At 41.3% G+C, this 18874-nt stretch overlaps 2 protein-coding genes across 16 annotated transcripts in view; both read left to right on the top strand.

The window, feature by feature from the left end:
- Nucleotides 1–44: 44 nt before the first annotated feature.
- FYTTD1 (forty-two-three domain containing 1) lies at nt 45–14408 on the top strand. Of its 3 annotated transcripts, XM_064457550.1 has the most exons (11): nt 45–240; nt 3156–3287; nt 6359–6504; nt 7284–7396; nt 8221–8317; nt 8522–8581; nt 8916–9005; nt 9375–9436; nt 10290–10364; nt 11134–11260; nt 12362–14408. In XM_064457550.1, exons 1-11 carry the CDS (start codon nt 138–140, stop codon nt 12455–12457), a joined length of 1101 nt encoding a protein of 366 aa, XP_064313620.1. In that variant the 5' UTR covers nt 45–137; the 3' UTR covers nt 12458–14408. The 3 variants fall into 3 exon arrangements, with proteins under 3 accessions (XP_064313620.1, XP_064313621.1, XP_064313622.1); XM_064457551.1 differs by lacking the exon at nt 8522–8581 and having other exon boundaries at nt 47–240; XM_064457552.1 differs by lacking the exons at nt 8522–8581; nt 8916–9005 and having other exon boundaries at nt 52–240.
- Nucleotides 14409–15535: 1127 nt separating this feature from the next.
- The window catches only part of LRCH3 (leucine rich repeats and calponin homology domain containing 3), a 69975-nt gene continuing 66636 nt past the window's right edge, over nt 15536–18874 (top strand). For 5 of the 13 annotated variants that reach the window (XM_064457529.1, XM_064457532.1, XM_064457526.1 and 2 more), the window contains exon 1: nt 15545–15854. In XM_064457529.1, the coding sequence (XP_064313599.1) occupies nt 15617–15854 (238 nt within the window). In that variant the 5' untranslated portion in view covers nt 15545–15616. Of the gene's footprint in view, nt 15855–18874 lie in introns of all 13 variants that reach the window. The other 8 variants (XM_064457531.1, XM_064457533.1, XM_064457527.1 and 5 more) reach the window with 4 other exon arrangements.

Raw genomic sequence — 18874 nt, 5'->3', positions numbered from 1 at the left:
GAGGTTACTGCGCATGCGCCAATTGCCGGCGGCCGCGGAAGGGAGGGCCGCGGTGCATGCGCGGCCGCTCCCTGCGCATGCGCGCTGACCGTTGGCTGAGGCGGTGAGGGGAGGCGGCGGTGGTCCTGCGGGCAGCCATGAGCGGGTTCGGGGCTGCGGCGCCGCTTTCTGGTTCCTCGGCTCCGGCGGGGGTCCGGAGCGGCAGCAGTGACAGCCTGGAGAAGATCGACATGTCCCTCGGTGAGGAGAGCTCCTGGGGCCCGGCGCCGCGGGGGAGAGGGCGGAGGGGCGCGGGCCGAACCAAGCGGCGGGGCCGGGTGTGGGGGGAGACGCGGAAGGAACCAACGGGCTGTTGCGGGGCGGCCGGACGGAACCAACGGGGGGCGTAGGGGGGCGGCCTGCGCCAAGGCGACCCGAGCCGGGGGACAGGACCCTGCACGGCGGGTGGGTCCCCTTTGTTCCATCCGGGGTCCTGAACAGGCCCTGCCTACTTCTGGCACCGGCCGGGCCCGCCGTGCTGCGCCCTGTGCTGGGTGGGCCCTGGCGGAGTGGCCCAGGGCTCCTCATGGCCGGGGCGGGGGCGGTCAGGTTGCTGCTCAGCCGGCCTTGCCTTTTTTTTTTTTTTTTTCCCCCGGGTTTGGAAGTTGGTAATGGCAAGTCTCCTTTGTAACTCCTCTGCAGTACTTTACCAGTCAGACTAAGCGTCATGTTGTCTGTATCACGTAGTTTCCTGTGACAGTCTGCCCCTTTCTCCCCCGCCCTACCATTGGTTGTGTGTTAGGAAGTTGCACAGCCTCCCTGCAGATCTGCAGAGCTGTGTCTCTCCGGTGTATTTGAGAATGAGATGTCCACACTATATATATTTCAAAGAGGTGTCTCAGAGTAGTGCTGTTCGGGTCCTGTGAGCTGAGTCCCCTTAACGGGGGCACATTTGGTTCATTCATGGAGTGCATCTTCTGGCTTAGATTTATCCAGCAAAAATGGTTTTGTGTGCTCCAAGACTGCTCCATGACACTACCAGAGTATGGTAGATGGCTACTCTCATGAGTCTTGCTTCAAAACGTGAAATCACGATGCAAATTAGATTGTTAATGGTAGACACAGCCTTTGTGGACCACCTTGAAATAAGAGAATTTTACAGTTTTTCCTTCTGTAAATGATCCAGTGGAGTTCTGTGTCTTGCCAATGGAGATAACTTGAGAAATGACATTTAGAGTTTGTCTGAATGTGGAGTAGCATTACAGTGTTCATACAAATCTATAAATCTATTTTTGCTTATAGTATTGCACACTGAAACTTTGTTTCCAAGGTTACCAAGATTAATAGAGTTATTGCTTCTGAGTGGCTAGTTCTATTTTCATATATTCCAATGTTTCTTCCTTGACCTAATTAACCTTTCAGTTAGCCACTACTTCATGTCCTGGACATTGACTGATAGCAAGTTGCAAAGGGCTGTCGTGGTGTCATGGTAACGTTTTGTTTAAGAGGCTGTTGTGAGTGGGTGTGTCCCTTCACTTGTTTGCTTGCTAGGGTAACTTGCATGAGAACAGTGTCATCCATGCCTACTGCCCCCGAGTCAACGTTGCGTGTTCTGGTGTAAACAAAGATCAGATGCAATCCCACATTTGTTGTGGTGTCCAAAAAATTGACGCAACTTTAATCTAGGAAATCTTAAGATCTAGGTCTTAACACTGAGTATTTTCTCATATAGTAATAAAGATTAAACCTGTTTTTGTTCCCAGTGTGTTACATGCAACTCACCTGAAGCTAAACTTCCAGTTTGATAATGTTCCCAGATTATTCTGCTGTTCTAGCTATAGGTTTGATCTCTGATCTCAGGTAAGAGAGGAGGGTGTTTCAGTGTGTATCAGCTAACAACTGCGTAAAGTCCCAGGTATCCTTCATTTTTCCCCAAGTAAGATAATAGCTGACACTTAGGATCTTTAGAAACTTGTAACCCTGTGTGCAGCAACAACTTAACAGTTTGGGAATCTTTGCTCTAGGGATGATCCCTCTGGTAAAGAAGATGCTATAGAAATCAAACCCTGAGTGACCTGTATCGGTATTCCTTATCCTGATAGATCTTTTTTTTTTCTGAATATTCAATCATTTTTGCAGCCAAGTAAGCTGATTTTCTCTTAGCTTTACTTCAGCAGGATACAAAACATTGGATAGTGATGTTGTGATTTTTTTTGTTAAATGCAGTTTTCTCTGCTCTACCCCATCCGAGCCCATTTGAACTCTTAAGCACAGTAACCCAGTTCCCGTCTCTCCCCGACTCAAAGAAGGATGCCCACGTGTTTGTGGTAGCTCCCTGTTGGATGTTGGAACATAACTTTTTTTATCAGTTGTGGTCTCCTGATCTAGATGCAGTAAACATAATTTGACATTTTCCTTTATGGCGTTTTCGTAAACAAGCTAACAGTCAAATAAAAGCACACCACATCTGTTGCTTTACTCTTACCTCCTGAGCCAGCTACCAGATCAGCGAAGGCTATCAAAGTAGTGTGGCATGATTTGCACTTGAGAGACCTGTTCACTTTTCATCAGTTTATTGTCTTGGATGTATTCTTGAACCGATGAATAATTCAACATTGTTTCCCTGGACAATAGATAAGGTGATTGCTTTGGACTGCAGATACCTGGGGAGAGAAGCCTTGCTTGCTTGCTCTTTTCCCATCATCTCAGCCTCAGTGAACACATGAAGATGACCAATAGGCTGAGTTCCTTCTGTGTGATTTTTTTTTTTAAAGTAACTTAAGATGAAAAGGCTTGAATTGGCATTTTGTCTAGAATCTGCAAAGTCTTTTGGTGGTGGGATTACCTTCTCTTTAACGGTACACAAAAATGAACATAAATGAACATTAAAATTTCATGCAGGGCAGAATGCCACCATCTTTCAAGTCTCTTGGATGTTCTGGATGTATGCAGCTGCTTCTCTTTTGCTAGGGCATTATATTATAAAGGAAGTACTGTAAGACTAACAGGGACTGGATATTTTATAGAGATTTCTGGAACCTTAGCTTGTGTGTGCTGGCTTTGCAAGATTAACTGGTCTGTTTCCTCTGACTCCAACCTGCTAGGGTTTTTTCTTCAGAACTAGAATGTCTGCAGTGTTAAATATATATTTATTTTATTTTATTTTCTGCTTACAGATGATATAATTAAACTGAATAAGAAAGAAGAGAGAAAACAGTATTCCCCCAAAATGAAAAGAGGGCTTCAGCAGAATCGAACTCGACAGTTCAGAACACCAGGCTCCAAGTGGGGAATCCAGCAGCAGAAAGGTGTGTATGTCAAGTGTCATGTGGATTGTGCAATTATTTTTTTTTTTTGAGCTGAACTGTAACTTAATGCAAAAGTATGGATTGGCATGGTCAATTCATGTGTCTTTCAAACAGTGTCATATGTAGTTTCAATTATAATTCAGTTCTTTGTGATCCATTTATGTTTGGTTTTGTTTCTGACTCAGTGTGAGAAAGTCATTGACACGTTTGGCCAACAGGGAGCTGATGTGCTTGATGGACTGTACTTGACTCAAGGAAGGACTGGCTTTCTTTCCGATTTTTAAAAATTTATTTTAATATTGGAAATTATGTTGATACTTTGTCCCTCTCAGAGATGGATAGAAAGAGTGCTTATGCCAAAGCCTGTATAGTAGGAAATGAGTAAGCCTTGCCAGAGCTCAGCTTTGTGCAAAAAAGCCAGCATATTTATATTCTTTAGGTAGAATTCTCCTAGTAGGCCTCACCAAAATAGCCGTTACTGCAGACTGTAATGCTGCCTCTGGGATATGTAAATGGATAGTGTGGAGAGTCTGAGCTGACTTTTCTTAAGACCTTGGGATGCAAAGGAGGCACCATGTCAGCCTTGTTAAGCCAATGTTTTTATGGCGGGGGAAAAAAAACATAGGCAGGGAGAGAAGAGGGGAAAAACACACGGTAACAGCTTTACTGTAGATTCCCTGAGTAACTGTCAGGGTCTTTTTTTTTTTTTTTTTAAATAAATAGGAGTCATATTCTAAAATGATTCCCAGATTTTAGTCCAGTATGTGGCCAGCACCTGCTTGAAGTATAGACTGGATTTGCTTATGTTTAATTTTGAAAAGTACCTTTTTAGGAGTGGATTATTGAAATACGGAAAAATACTGTTTAATCAGAAAGCTTTCCACCTCAATGCAAGCTAATGTTGTGTTTAAGTTAATACATGCAATTTCTTGTTTAATAGCATTCATTTAAAACAAATACACATCTGTCTGGTGTATTCACAGTGATCCCCATTTTATCTTTGTCGTTGCTTAGTATTTGTTGCAGCAGCAGCTCTTAGTAAGCATCTTAGACACAAAAGTCTTTGGGGATCAGTGAAATGTCGTGTTGCTCAGGGCTCAGAAGAGTTTTGCTTTTTGTACAGGCCAACATAGTAGTGTTACTTAATTTGTGCATCTTTCGTAAATTGTTGGCAGTACAGGAAAATATTTTACATCAGTCAGCTCAAGTGTAAGAATATTTATGTAGGTGAAAAAGTGAACTTAAGTTGCAGATTATCAAACACGTAGGCTTCTATTTATGAGTGCAGTTGTCAAATGCAATTGTTTGTGATCCAAAGGGCACAAAAAAAGCAAGTATTAGAATTTAGAATTTTAGGAGGAGCTTGAGCTGCAGGTATAAAACTATAAATACAACTGTCTTGGCAATTACTTTTCTCTCTTAGAACCTTCCCTCCTTGCCTGCCCTTGTTCTAGGAAAAAACAAACTTTTTTTTTTTTTCAAAATTGCCAGATTCATGACATGTTGAAATGTTGCGAATAGCTTTAACTGCTCCCTCCTGTACAGCTCTATAGGTTTTCTCCCATTGAAAGCCAACCTCTTTTATATTGTTTTTTGGGCAGAAGGCATCATTAAATAATTATTCTGAGCATTCTAGTTATTAGTAATTTATGACCGATAGATTATTGCTGCTCCATTGCCATTGAAGTTACTCTGATAAGTAGCAAATCCTCTGTTGTTTGTGGACAACTATAGAAACCACAAATGATCAACAGCATTCAGTTCCTTGCGGTTTTAGAAGCAGCTGCCAAACTCTAGGGAAAGAAGCAAGGAACTTGAGCTGGGACTCTTTTCAGCTTTTTGGGGGAGAAACAGAGAGAAGAGCATTGTTCATTTAAATAAAAGTTGTCCGTGGTGACACACAGAATGCAACTGCACAAAACCCTGAGCTAATGTTGAGGTTGTCATTTATTTGTGCTGAGGTTGGTCCAGAGAGCTCGTGAGGTCCCTTTCAGCCTAAGTAACCCTGTTTTTCAGCTCTTCTATTTTAAAAGAAGAGCCTTTGCTAACCGTTCACAAAATGTGGGTGCATAGCAGTTTCTCTGTGGCAAATTTATCGAAGCTGGGTCTTGATCAATGGCTTACCTTGTGTGTTCTGATCGATGGCTTACCTCATGTGATGGCTCCTGTCTCATGAAGAAGCACAGGTGTATTATCAATGCTATGAAGTCAGATGTGTCAAAGCTAGATGTGTCTGTTGCTATAGAGCTGACTTTAGTCTTAAATTTAACTTGCAGTCTGAGGTTCTAAAGAGGATGATGCTTGGGGATAAAACTGAAACATGGTCTGTATTCACAGTGTGAAGAAATGGTTCCAGACAGGGTTAACCAAACCCTTGTAACTGGAAATTTCAGATGTTTATACCACAGACCTCAGACTTACAAGCCTTTTATATTCAAAGGCTGCTTTCAATTCCTAGTTTTGTCCCGACTGCCATGCAGATTTCTGATTGAAAACACTTCAAATGTGATGTAATTCATATGGCATTTAATATGGTTTTGTGGGCCAATTGGTATATTCTTGGGTTTTTTTAAGTCGTGTCTTGGGAACCACTGATCTAAATAAATAAGCTTTGAAGTTGCTTTTTTTTCCTTTTCTTTAAATTAAACTGGTAATTTAAAGTTTGCTGAATGGGTGGGGAGCTGGGTTTTATTGTTTTGGTTTGGTTTGGTTTTGTACTATTTAGGACTTGATGAAGTTCCACTTCAGAGTATTTTGGTAGTTTTTTATGCCAGAATGACTCTTAAGTTGTCTCTGTAGACATGTCAAATAACAAATTTTCAACAGAAATTAATGCAATGAACTAGAGCAAAACTGTGATCTATATGAGAAGCTGATTATTCTTGTGCTAGGACCTGGGCCAGACCTGCTAAATTAACTGAATGACCAAATTGTCTTCAAGTGTAGTGATAGCTTGTGCTCTAAGGCTTGAAGGGTGCAGCCAAATGACTTGGGTTGCCTGCGTAGCATCTTAAAGCAATAAGCTTTTTCTTTCAATAGGAATTGTTGAACTCTTCATGCTTTTGTTGCAGGTTATGGTAAAAATCGTTTGGGACGCAGAAAGAAGATAGCAGGGAAGAAGCGTTCTTACGGAGTTATAACTGGCTTGGCAGCCAAGAAGGCAATGGGATCACGCAAAGGAATTAGTCCTCTGAACAGACAGCCACTTAGTGAGAAGGTAATTAATGCAACTCTAGTGGTTCATGTAAAAACAGATTAAAAAAATGAAACACAGTGGTTTCAGAATAGTGCTACTCAAATATAAAATGGAGACATCTGGTACAACCTTTCATTAAACTGGGGATGTGTTAGCTGAGTTCTTGTTCGTTTTAAGAGGGGTGGTTAATGACTATGTTTGAAAGATCTTTTTAACACCTAATTGGGTCGCAAGTCATGCAAATTGAAGTACAGAAGTATATTCTGTGCAAGAATGGAGGTAGTTACTGTATTTTTACAAGAAAAGCTCAGTTATTAGGATTTCTTGTCTTTGTTACAAACCAGTGATTCAGCCGACATGAAGGTCTTAAGCATACACCTGTTACAAAAATGGAAGTTTTTGCAAAGTACTTAACTCCATCAGTAGGCTCCCTCTTCTGTGCTCCAGTGCATTGTTGCCTGCTCCATCTCATTCAATATTGCAGAATGGGGATTGCTTTTGGATTTTTGAAGAAGAGTAATTTTAAAGTCGTGTGGAGCATGTGTTTTGTTGGTTTAGGGTATTACAGTAATCAAAAAGTAACTGGTAAGCTCTGCTTTTTTTTTTTTTTTTTTGCCTGGTAATGAGGGGAAAGTAGAATTCATGGAAGTGTAGAAGGTATTTTCAAATTATGCTAGACTGTGAAAGGCAGGCAAAGCAAAATGTATTCTATATGCAGTTTGTAAATGGAAATTGAAGAAAAAGTGTTAGTATGTATAGCATATATGTATACTATATACACATATTTATTGTTTTCTGAGAATGCACAGCGGAATTACCCAGTTTTGAAAAAGAAAACAAACCTGCAGAGACAATCTGAAATGCAGAGAAAACAAGCTCCAGCCCTCAGGAGGCCTGCCCCGCTAAACAGAAGGTAAAATACCAGGTCTGCTTTCTGATTCTTCTTGACAGCTTTCCATAGTGAGTCTTGTTTGACAGGCCTGAGTCCAAGAGAAGAAGGTAGGTACGGGCAGTAGTAATACAGTCAAGACTATCATGTATGAAGTTCTACAAATGTAGAAGCAGCTGAGCATGGGGCAAATGTGGTCTCAAAACAAAGCCAGATATTTATTACCATGTAGAGCACTCAGGAAGTACCTCTATTCATTTAAATTTCAGGCAGCCTATATGGAAATGACCAACATGTGGACTTCTGGAAGTCACAGCCATGGTTTAGTGAACTTTCTAAAACAAATGCCTTTGTGGAAGCTGGTGCCATCTTCAGTTTCCTGGCAGCTAGTGCATGTTTTATTTGTGCTGGAATTAACATGTCTGTCATGAACGGCATCTTAACTGGTCTCCATGATGAAAATTTTCACTGCATGACTCTATTGTGGAAACTGTAAACAAACTTTATATATATATATCAAAACTGCTCGTTTTTCTTATCTAATCAGCAATGCTTAAAGTGCTGGAGGATACTGAGGGAAGGAAAAACCAGAATTAATAACCGTACCATCCTGTGATGTAGGAGTTCTAGGCTTCTATGTAACAGAAGTGATTTCTCCATTTATGAGTAATGTGGTTTGTTCCACACGTGTAGATGAGAAGCTTATTGCAACTGAAATGTTCAGCCTCAAAGAGGCAGCATTGCAGATGTCCTTTGGGATGTATTGGCTGTTTCCTGACTTTCATAGTGGTCTTTCTAAGACGTTATCTGTGGAGCGTTTGATGACTATATTTTAATAAATATTACAGGAATAACATGCCATCCACTTTTGCCAGAATTGGAAACAAACTAAATCAGCAGAAAGACACTCGTCAAGCAACCTTCCTGTTTAGAAGGGGCCTGAAGGTAATCAAAATTACTGGAAACAACAACAGAATTGTGCCACAGGTTCTAACCTAACCTGTAACACTGATATTAATGAATTGACTTTGAATATCAGATCTGAGTAGAAACTTGAGGTGGACTGGGAAATAGGCACGGGTTCTTCTAGGGAAATGTACTTGTCCTCTTCAGTTACTGTACCCCATTGAGTCTTCCTTCCTGTTCTAGTGCAGCTGGACTGTTCAGAGGGGCATGGAACTTGTCAGAGTGCTTGAGGGTAGTTGCAAGGTATTAATTTCTCCTTTTAAAAGTAAATGTTAGAAAGCACTGTGCAGCTTTCCAGAGTTGCCTTTGGGTGAAGGATATACCAGAAACATGTTCTAGAATCTGATTATGGTTTTTGGTTTGGGTTTGGTGGTTTGTTTTGGGGGTTTGGTGTTGGTTGGTTTTTTTTTTTAGTTATTTTGGGGTTATTTATTTTAGTTATCCAACTTATTAATTAAGGATTTTTTTAGTTATTTTGAGTAAGATCAAGAGAATAGAGAGTGTGCAGTGAATGATAGTGGTGTTCTCAGTTTTCTTATGTGCCCTCATTCTACATCTGCCATCGCTGTGACTGTAGGTGGCTGCTGTCTTCCATCCACATGGATTGCAGAATTACAGGCAGGATCAGGAGGAAGAAAAGCAAGCTTTGTGGCGTATTGGATATTATGTATGTTAACATTGATCAGATTAGGGATAGCCAGGTTTTCTTTCTGGCCTGGTAACATCTTGGTGTATCTTGGTAAAGTGTATGTTTGCTAACATAGTCCTCAAAAATGTTTCCATCTCTTTATTCCTTAAATTACTGTCGTTAACAATTCTATTTAAATCATTTTTGTATTCTTAAAGTAATTTCTTTCCAGTGTCTTACAATGGTAATAGGGTAGTTATCTTTGAAGTCCCTCTGAAAGTACAACCCCATTTGTGCAGAGTGTACAAACAGCTTTCAATTTCTGTTCTAGAAGTGCTGTATTTCCAGCTGCTACAATGGGAATTGAAACAGTATTCAAATCCAACGTCTATATTGATGTGTTTTCAGGTGCAGGCCCAAGTGCAGTCAACAGATGATCTTGATAATCAGACAGTAAAGAGAACTCGTCAGTAAGTATTTAATTTGGAAAACTTCAGTTTGGTTACTTGTATAATTCTCATTTTAGTTCTGGCTTCTTGGCTATGATAATTGAATGGGTTGGGGTTTTTTCCCCCCCTGTAGGCTTATCAGCTGAGTGACAGTGATCCTCCCCCTATTCTCAGTTATTTCCTAAATTATCTTCTAATTTAACCAGGAGGAGTTTGTTTGCATAAGACACTTGCAGGAATGAGGGGGAAGGTGTTAGCTTCAGAGGATTAGACTAATCTCTCCCACTCGTGAATACTGCATAGACTGGAAGAAAAATTCAAATGTCAATGTTCTCCTGAGCTCTTGATGTAACTTCCATTTTTATTTAATATACATATAAGCCTATGAAGCAGTTTGGAGATAAACGAGGCAGGTCACAAGGTGGACGCTCAGCTCTTCCCATGTCATTCTGTGCCTGCTAGGCACTGTGCAACTTGTTTGTTGGTAACACAACAGGCTGAGTAAGTGGCGTATGCCACAGACCTGCAGTCTGGCACCGCTTTGATTTGCTGTGAGGACCATTGTGGCCCCACCTGTGGCGAGGAAACTGAATGTTTTAAAGAAGTGAACATCTCAGTCTGTGCTGTAGTTCTGATACACTTTGTCAGCATGTGATCTAGCACTCACCTGAGTAGGTTTCAGTAATGTAAAAGATATAAGAATCAATGGCCAAGCTTCTTGTAGATAGTTTGACTGCATGCAGTCTTCTTACTGACCTGTATTCTGAAAGCTTGTACATTCTTTACTAGGCAGTGTTTTGGACACAGATTTAAAGATACTCCGACTGAAATTTCTGCAATGATTTTGTAAGCAATTTCTGTGTTTTCAAACTAGATGGCGAACTTCTACCACAAGTGGAGGGATTCTGACTGTATCCATTGACAACCCAGGAGCAATCATATCCCCAATGTGAGTTTTCAAAAAAGTTCTGAAATTCTTAACATAGCTGAAACCGCTGTTCTAAGCTATTTCACAAGTTCTTTGCAGATAGTATTTCAGATGACCCCAACCTTCTTGTGAAGACTTAAATCTGGTCCTTTTCTGAGTGTTTCTGAGCAGTGTTTGAATACTGTCACAGCTGGATTTCTCAAGATATCTCCCAGTTAGGAGCTTGATGTGGTGTATGGAGTTGAAGAGTTGTAGGCTGGTAGATTTTCACCTTGCCTGCCTCTTCCAAATCAGACTGTATTGCAGCTGTTTTCCTTCCCTATCTGAATGAAAATGAATAAGCATCTAGTTGATGCGTGATGGTAATAGCTCCCTGATTCATGAAGATATTGCTAGAGTTGTGCTTAAAGTATTTCTGTATTTGTCTTTGGGAAGTTGATGGTACAGTTGTTTCATGAGGTGTTCTACTTTAAAAGTCTCTTGAATAGCTTGTTTCATTAGTATCACTTTACCTGTAAGGAAGACTGTACCAATTATTTTTTTTTTGCATTTATGGGAATAACTAACTGCAGATTATGCATTTGTCAGTAGGACTGAGAGATAAAAGATAAGGTTGCTTCCTATTGGGACCGTTGCTGCCTGACTTCTACCTTCTTGAATTTGTGCCCTCCAGCTATTCAGCCAGCCTGATCAAATGGCTTGATGAAAAATTTATACCTCTATCAGCATTAAGGCTTTACTGCATAAAACACGTATTCAGTGTGTCCTTTGTAACATTCTTCTTTCACAGTTCCCAGAAATTACGATTAACTTGTACTCCTGTGCCACCATTTCTGATGAAGAGGGACCAATCTGAAGAGAAGAAGATTCCCAAAGGGGTTCCATTGCAGTTTGATATTAACAGTGTTGGAAAACAGGTAAATGCAGTTTCTTTCTTTAACTGTAGAAGTAGTTTCAAGACACATAAAAACCAGTGATCCAGGCACTTTGTTCCTAGACTCACTAGTGAAGGAAGGAGGGAACTAGTGACTGCTAGTTGTTTCCACTTCAGTTCTTCATCTAAATTGCTACATAACTTCAAGCAAGTAACTAAACTGACTGTTCCCGTTCCTCTAGTTCATGTCTTGTATGCCCACATGCTTTAAATGGGATTTAAATTGTTGAGTATTTGTGAAAGCCGTCTGGTGTTCCTGCTGTGCTTGAATCAGCAAGTGTGCTTAATTCAGGGATGAGCTTCTTTCAGTTGAGTAACTTGCATGGAACCCTGACAGCTGAATTTATAAGACAACTTTTGCTATGCATCTAGGAAAAAAAAATCCAAAACCCAAAAGTTGTGAAAAATTGCTCATCTTTCAAGGCTTTACCTCATAAGTTTCATGAAGATGGACAACATGGTGCAGGAATCTTAGTGCTGTCATTGAAGGAATTCTTACAGGGTGGCGGAGTTGGATGTTGTTCTTGTAATCAGCTTCTTACTACCAGCAGTAGAAAAAACTACCTGGAAACAGTGTGTCAGTCTGGATTTGTTCCTTCCATGAATAAGCAGTATGTCAAAGACAGGGTACTGCTATATTGTAAAATTAATTGAACTTTTGGACTCCAGTCTACTGCCTCAAATGGATGGACTGGAAAGCAACCTGCATTAACACAGTTAAAATGCTGCAGTTGTTGAAGTTGCATAGAATCTGTGTGGGGAAATGAGTGTAGTGAAAGTTCCCATTTTCAGTCTGTCTGTCCTCGGTTTAACTTGGGGTATTTTGAGTAGACTTTGTCCTGTCATTGTGTACCATGTGTTCTTAATGAATTAGAAGAAATGCTAGCTCTTGGATAGTCCAATCTGATTTTTAAATGGTGTGGGAAATTATGAAATCAAATTACACCTATTCTTTTTTTAATCATCTAAGTGAGGCAATTAAATGGTGATATGGAATGAGGAAAAAATTATTCTTGTCTCCATTACTTTGATTAAATTAACCTAACATCTTTTAAATTTGTGATGGAATTACTTTGTTTTTCAGACAGGAATGACATTGAATGAACGTTTTGGGATCTTGAAGGAGCAAAGAACAGCACTCTCTCAGAACAAAGGAAGCCGTTTTGTAACAGTGGGCTAGCCTGACAGATGGACTTGAGCACTGATCCCACCTGCCTAAGAAACTGATATAAAAGTGGGCAGAACAATACAGCATACGTCACTGAAATTCTCCAGACTTCTTGTTAAGATGGTGGCAGAGCTATTTATCTTTATTACTTTTACTTTGAATGGTAAAAGACATGACACCTTGGGGGGGGGGGGGGAATGGGGAGACTGCTGGAGTGGCACCATCACCTAGTTGGAAAAGATTCTGTTGCCCAGCTGATGACTAACACTGATTTTGGTTCATCTTGCAACCAAAACAAAACACAAATTTTAAAAGTTGCTCTTTTTTTGTCTAGGAGTGCTCAGTATCTGTTCTTCGACCCCTTTGTTATGGTAAAGATTGTGTGTTTCATTACAAACCCTCTTTTAGGGTTTTTTTAGGGACTGCATATGAACTTTCCTTTGGACTGCAGTTTGGCACAGAGCCTCAGTCCATGAATACATTGGTAGTGATGTAGCGGCGTTTTTCATGGGAGCATTGGTTGTACTTCTTTGTGCTTTTGAACTTCAATTTTTTTCCTTTCTTGAAAACTAAGTGTTTTACATCCTCACTTTCAGAAATAAAGCTGTTAGCTGAGACCCAAAATATGTAACCAGAAAGGAGACTATTCTACTCTTATCCTTAAAAGTGGTCCAGATCATACTGGAAAAATACTTACTCTCATAATACCCAGGCATTTATATTAGAAATAGCTCAAGTTCCTCATCGTCCCCTGTAAATGGAGTATGTCTGTCTCCTGTTTTTTCCTAAACTTCTGCTTTCTATTTCTTTGTAAGTTTTTCACAAACTTAATGCAATAACTTCACATTTTTTAATAATTTCATAGGAATAAATACAACAGTTCACAAGAAAGTCAGTGGTATGGTAGAGTTCCTTACCCTCCCAGACATAAGATTCTCATCTTGCATACCTTGCCCCAGAGGGTTTTCTCTGGCTTTTAGAAATAGCTAGAGGCAAGCGATCTAATGGCACTTGTTTGTATATACCAAAGAGAGGTAAGAGTGAAGCTCATCAGAAGCGGTCAGACATCTTGAAATTGGCTGAAACTGGGGAACTTTGCTGGAAAAAAGCCCCGTTTGCCTGCATGTGCGAGGCATTAAGCAGGAGCATGTAGTCACTTGCTTTAAGCTTAGCTTTGTGCATTAGAAGCTGCAGGATGGTAACAACTGGGGCATCCTCAATGTGAATTTATATGATCCCTAAAACTGAGGCACCTATTCAGACTTGCTTCCAGACCAGGAACTGATGAATTTAACACTGTTCTATAGCAATGAGATTTAGGTACAGTCAGGTAAAAGAATGATTGATTTGCTTGCTGCATCCAGAAATGTTTATGGTGTTTGAAGTGGGTTTCATTCCTTTTATTGTTTTTGAAGAATTTATATTTGACTTCTTACAGAGTTGGTTTCCTTGCATTTTTATCTCAAATTCCAAGTTAGCTAGCGTTTACCAGGATCTTCAATGTTGAAGAGCGTTTGACAGTAGAAGGGCTTTTGTTTGTATAGCAGTTTTAAAGTCAGAGTGCATCCTGATGCTATATAGTACTTAAACCCTTATTTTTAATGTTGAAAAATATACCTTAGCAGAAGCAAACTAAATGTAATGGTGTTAAGGTTTTCTTAATTATTAGTAGGAAATATTTTTTTGGAAAAAACGTCCCACTTGTTAGAATTTGAGTAGATAAATTGTTGTCAGTCATCCTGTTTCAGTGTATACATTTTCCATGTGCCAGGATGCAACAAAAAAATTCTTTTGCATCAACATAGATGCAAAACATTGATGCAATGCATCAAAAAATGCTAGTTTGTATTTAATGAGAAGATGCTTTACACTGTACCTTTTGGTATTTTTTGGAGAAGTTATTACATTTGATCTATTCTGAAGCTGTTATGTTTTTTTTTTTAATAAAAAGTTACAGGTTTTATACTGTCTTGTTCCTGTTATAACTACCTGGGCAATATATTGGTCATATGAATTTTCTGATATCCTTCAAGGGGTTCTTAATGATTAAATCCTTATTAAACAGTCTGAAGAATATACCAAAAAGCAGCCTGCTTTAAAGAGGACTTCATTCATTGCCCGGCTTAATATCCTGAAAATTAAGCACTACTTGGAGTGGCACTGTATAAGCTCACTTGCATTTAAATATGTCAGCTCTTAATGTATTTTTCAATAGCACCGTCTAATTTAGTGGTTTGATGTGATTATAGTAACAGATCTGTGTATCTGTCGGCCCAAGCACTGGTTTTTGTGTTGCTGTGACATGTCTTCCTAGCGAAAAGTCACTGTAATCTAAACCTTGTATTACAGGATCAGCGTGAACACCCCGATAAACGACTGCGGTCATGTCTTCCAGTGCGATGCTGGCAGGAGGCTTGCCTAAGCGGTGGCAGTGCTGCTGTTGGCAGTGCAGGAAAGAAATACCGCCTGTGAACGTATTTGATAAGGTGTTGAGTATGGCGAGTGCCTCAGCACCTGACTATCTGCAGTCCTTGTTGTTCGTTATCAGCCCGAGTCTCTGCGGCTGCCAGCTTCGGGCAGTGTTCAGACACGCAACAGTCCCAGCGTAGGCAGCTGACCTGTGCTTCCCTGGAGCATGACTGGTTGCAAAGAGTGTCACCTTTTAAAGATTGATGACATCAAAGAAAAAAAACATGAAGCAGGTGGTACTTTTCCAGTTTAGTTCAGATACGTGTGTTTTCTCCTTTGTTTGCTGCCGGAATGGGCCTTAGGACGCACCCAGCGGGGATGAGCTGGTTCTCACCCAAAAGCCAAGCCCTGCTGAGCTGTTGGTGCGGCGTCTCAGCCAGGTGGGTGAACCAGGATTTTTCTGGATTTCAGAAGGCGTACGGGCACTAATACCCTTGTCAAGCGGAGGCGGGCACCCTCGCACGCCAGATTACCTCAGGCGAGTGGAAAAATCAGCCCCGAAAGGGGGGTGGTTCGGGGTTATTTTTTTAATGAAGCCCTTTGAGCCGTCTCCGTGCCCGCGGGCGGGCGGCTGCGCATGCGCACTCCTCCTCCTGTCAAGGCTGGCGCGTGCGCTCTCCCGGCCGGGCCCCCGGTCTTCCGCGCGCATGCGCAGTGGCGCGCGAAGCCGGAGCGGCAGCGGCGGGCCCTGGCGGGGGGGAAATGGCGGCCGCGGTGCTGGCGGCGCCGGAGGGCGGCTCTGCCGTGATGCCGGCGGGGAACGCGGCGGCTTGTTCTCCGCCACCTGGTCCTTCAGGCCCGGGTTCGTGGAGCCGCTCCTTAGACCGAGCCTTAGAAGAAGCGGCGGCCAGCGGTACCCTCAGTTTGAGCGGCAGGAAGCTTCGTGACTATCCGCGGGCCAGCGCCGCCAACCACGACCTCAGCGACACCACCCAGGCCGGTGAGGGACGCGGCGTTGAGACGGGGGGGAAGAACGCCTTGCCTGCCCTCAGAAGCCCCTCAGGACTTGGGGGGCCTGGCTGTCCTGGGGCAGCTGGCTGGGGCGGGGGGAGGACAGCCATCCCTCGGTAAGAGTGAGGCTGAGGTGATCAGTTTGTTGCCTCTTCAGTAAATTGAAGCTGGATGCATGAGGAGAAATTTCCTCAGTGGATGCTTGGTGCGTGTGTCGTGTGTCCCCGTCCACCCGTCCCCATTTCTCTTGAAGAGTGTATGTGTGGGTGTAGAGGGGGGTTTCTCCTCACCGGGGGCGATGCTTGGCATGTTTCTCTTCTTGGGCCGTTTCTCCTTCACGCTTTTGCCTCCGCCCTTCCTCTCCGCGGCTGAGAGGCAGGATGGAGGAGCTGTTGCAGGGTACTCCTCCTTCCTCTGCCCGTCCTGGGTCCGGCCGAAGAGGTCCCTCGATTTGTTGGGCTTTTTTTTCTTTGTCGTCTCCACTCTAGAAGTGTTTCCCTTATTGGAGGCTGTTCCAAAAAGAGTTATGAGGCATTTCTCAGTGCTGCTGCCCACTGATGTGGTTTTAGCCAGACATGTTCTTGTTCTGATTTATGTATATGTGAGTGTGGGTGTGTATATACAGACACGAACCCTCACCATCTCTCATCTTGTGCTGTTGACAGGGGAAACCAACTTTCCAAGAAGGGCTGTCAGGTGTGCATGCACTAAAGACAACTGTTTCTCTTAGTCTTCTATTACTGTCATTTCTGACAGCCATAAGCAAGATACGAAAGGTACTATGGACAGAATCATGCCCCTTTTCTTTTTTTCTCCTGTATCATATGGATAAAAGTATTAGAATTTTTAAGAAATACTTCACAAGGTACAGTAAACAATCGGGCTGTTTTTTTCTCTCTGCTCCTCAAGTATATTCATAGGAGTAGACTAAAAATGTGTACTTTCCCTGTAAGCTCCTTGACCATAAGCAAAACCACATTTGTGGAGTATGTTTATGTATTATTGTATTGAATAGAGAGATGAGACTTGGGAAATGATGAGAGTTTGTGCAGGATGTAGAAGCTTTTTTACTGCATTATATAGAGTCAATATAGCTTATGTTTTGACCCTCTAGTTGTATAAATGAAGTAAAAGTAGTTTTAAAAGGTGTCAGCATGCCATTTGTTTGTGGCTTTGATTACTTCCTATGCAGTCATTTAGATTTTCTCATGTTTTGTGTTGATTTGTAGCTTAGAAATAAACTATCTTAAAAATAAACTCCAAACATTGCTTTTTGAAAGTTACCGTATTTGTTAGTGTGTTGATACACTGTCAGTTAAGTAATTCAAAATGGAGCCTCCTTTAAAATTGTCTGACTTCATACTTTGTCCTGTAACATTCTATTTATGCAAAAATCTGTTACTAATAAAAAAAAAAAAACACAAAACCCACTCACCACCCAACCAAACGTTGAGACAGATGTGGTTTGTTTCACTTAAACACATTTATAAATAGAAAACACTTCTTGTTAGCGTATAAAATCTTCTGTTCAAAGGGTTTTCTACAAGTGCAGTTGCACAATGAATGTGCAGTGAGCTAGTCTGTAAGCAAATGTCACATACGTGTTTGTGAGGGATTTGAGCTTTTTGTTTATAATACTATTCATTTACTGTACTCTTAAACAATTTGTGGGAATTCTTGTTTCCACCAAGGTTCCCATCTATTGTGATGAATATTTGCATTGTAGTTGTTCAAGAAGCATTAAATGCTAATAAGCGGCAGTGCATACCATACACTTTTAGGCATTTATCATCACAATGAACCTTAGAAAAAAGCTAGAACTGTTCTTAGGTTGTAAGAATCAAAGCTTATTGGGGGGACACGTTCTGTTTAAATTCTCTGTTTTGAAGGCTGCTGTGATAACTTCATGTTCTGCCTTTTTTAGCATGGTCTGTTCTATGACTTTTTTGTTTTGAATAAGGCTGGGCAGTGGAGAAAAATCCATGCAAGTGTTTCTGACCCTCAGTTTTCAGTTGAGCGCTCAGCTAAGAATTTAATCCAATTCTTTCCCCGTGTGAATTTCTTTCTTGGGTAGCTTCCAATTCTTTTGTATGGGAATAGCCACAAATAATATGGTATAATGTGTATGCGTGTTAGGTGTTGTAAACACTTTAAATAACCCTCTGAAATGTAGGCTCCAAGGGCCTTCCTGCATGCTGTGCCACAGAGACTCAGAGCATATCAGGTAGGGTATGTGATGTTTGTGGAGTTTCATAAAAATCATTGGAATTACTCCCAAACTATGAAACTGAAGACAAAATGATGTATATATGCAAATCTTATGCCTTTTTATGTGCATGAATAGACACCTCTCTAGTGTGGCTCATGTTATACTGGAATAGCTCATTCCAATTCTTGTAGTAACAACAGTAATTGCATGTCCCTGTCACTACATCGATGCTAAAGAGGTGGAAATTAATCACATCTCTCATTAATGTAACTACACGGCTAGAAAACCAGCATCTAGCATTGCCTTAAGCCTTAACAGAATCACTGGCCTTGCCTGGGAGCTGCTGCTAACACAGATGAATCAGCCCAGCGGGATGGTAGGAACAGGGTGTTAGACATCAGGTGCCTGATGAAGTTTAGTTAGGTGTTCTGTGCAGATCTTGACATTGATGATGGGTTAGGGGAGAATCCTTTTAGGTAGATGTCAGCCATAAGGTATCTTTTCAAACATTACATCAGTGAGAAAATCACATTTCTTTGGATTTTTTGTGAGTTCAGAGTTGACAGTAAAACTAACCCTGGTGCTCAAACTGTAATAGCTTCTAGGGACCATTCTTAACCGCTCACTAAACAATTGTCAGAGCTGAGCCTCTGGCAGGTGTAACTTACCTTTGGAAAATATTTGATAAACAGATCACAGAATCATAGAATATCTCAAGTTGGAAGGGACCCATAAGGATCGTGAAGTCCAACTCCCTATTTCTTGCAGGTCTACCTAAAAATAAACCATATGACCAGATC

Source organism: Phalacrocorax carbo, chromosome 7 (assembly GCF_963921805.1).
Source record: "Phalacrocorax carbo chromosome 7, bPhaCar2.1, whole genome shotgun sequence".
In the NCBI taxonomy this organism is placed as follows: Eukaryota; Metazoa; Chordata; class Aves; order Suliformes; family Phalacrocoracidae; genus Phalacrocorax; species Phalacrocorax carbo.
The sequence above is the reverse complement of the archived record's forward strand: the minus strand, read 5'-3'. Positions and strand labels throughout refer to the sequence as shown.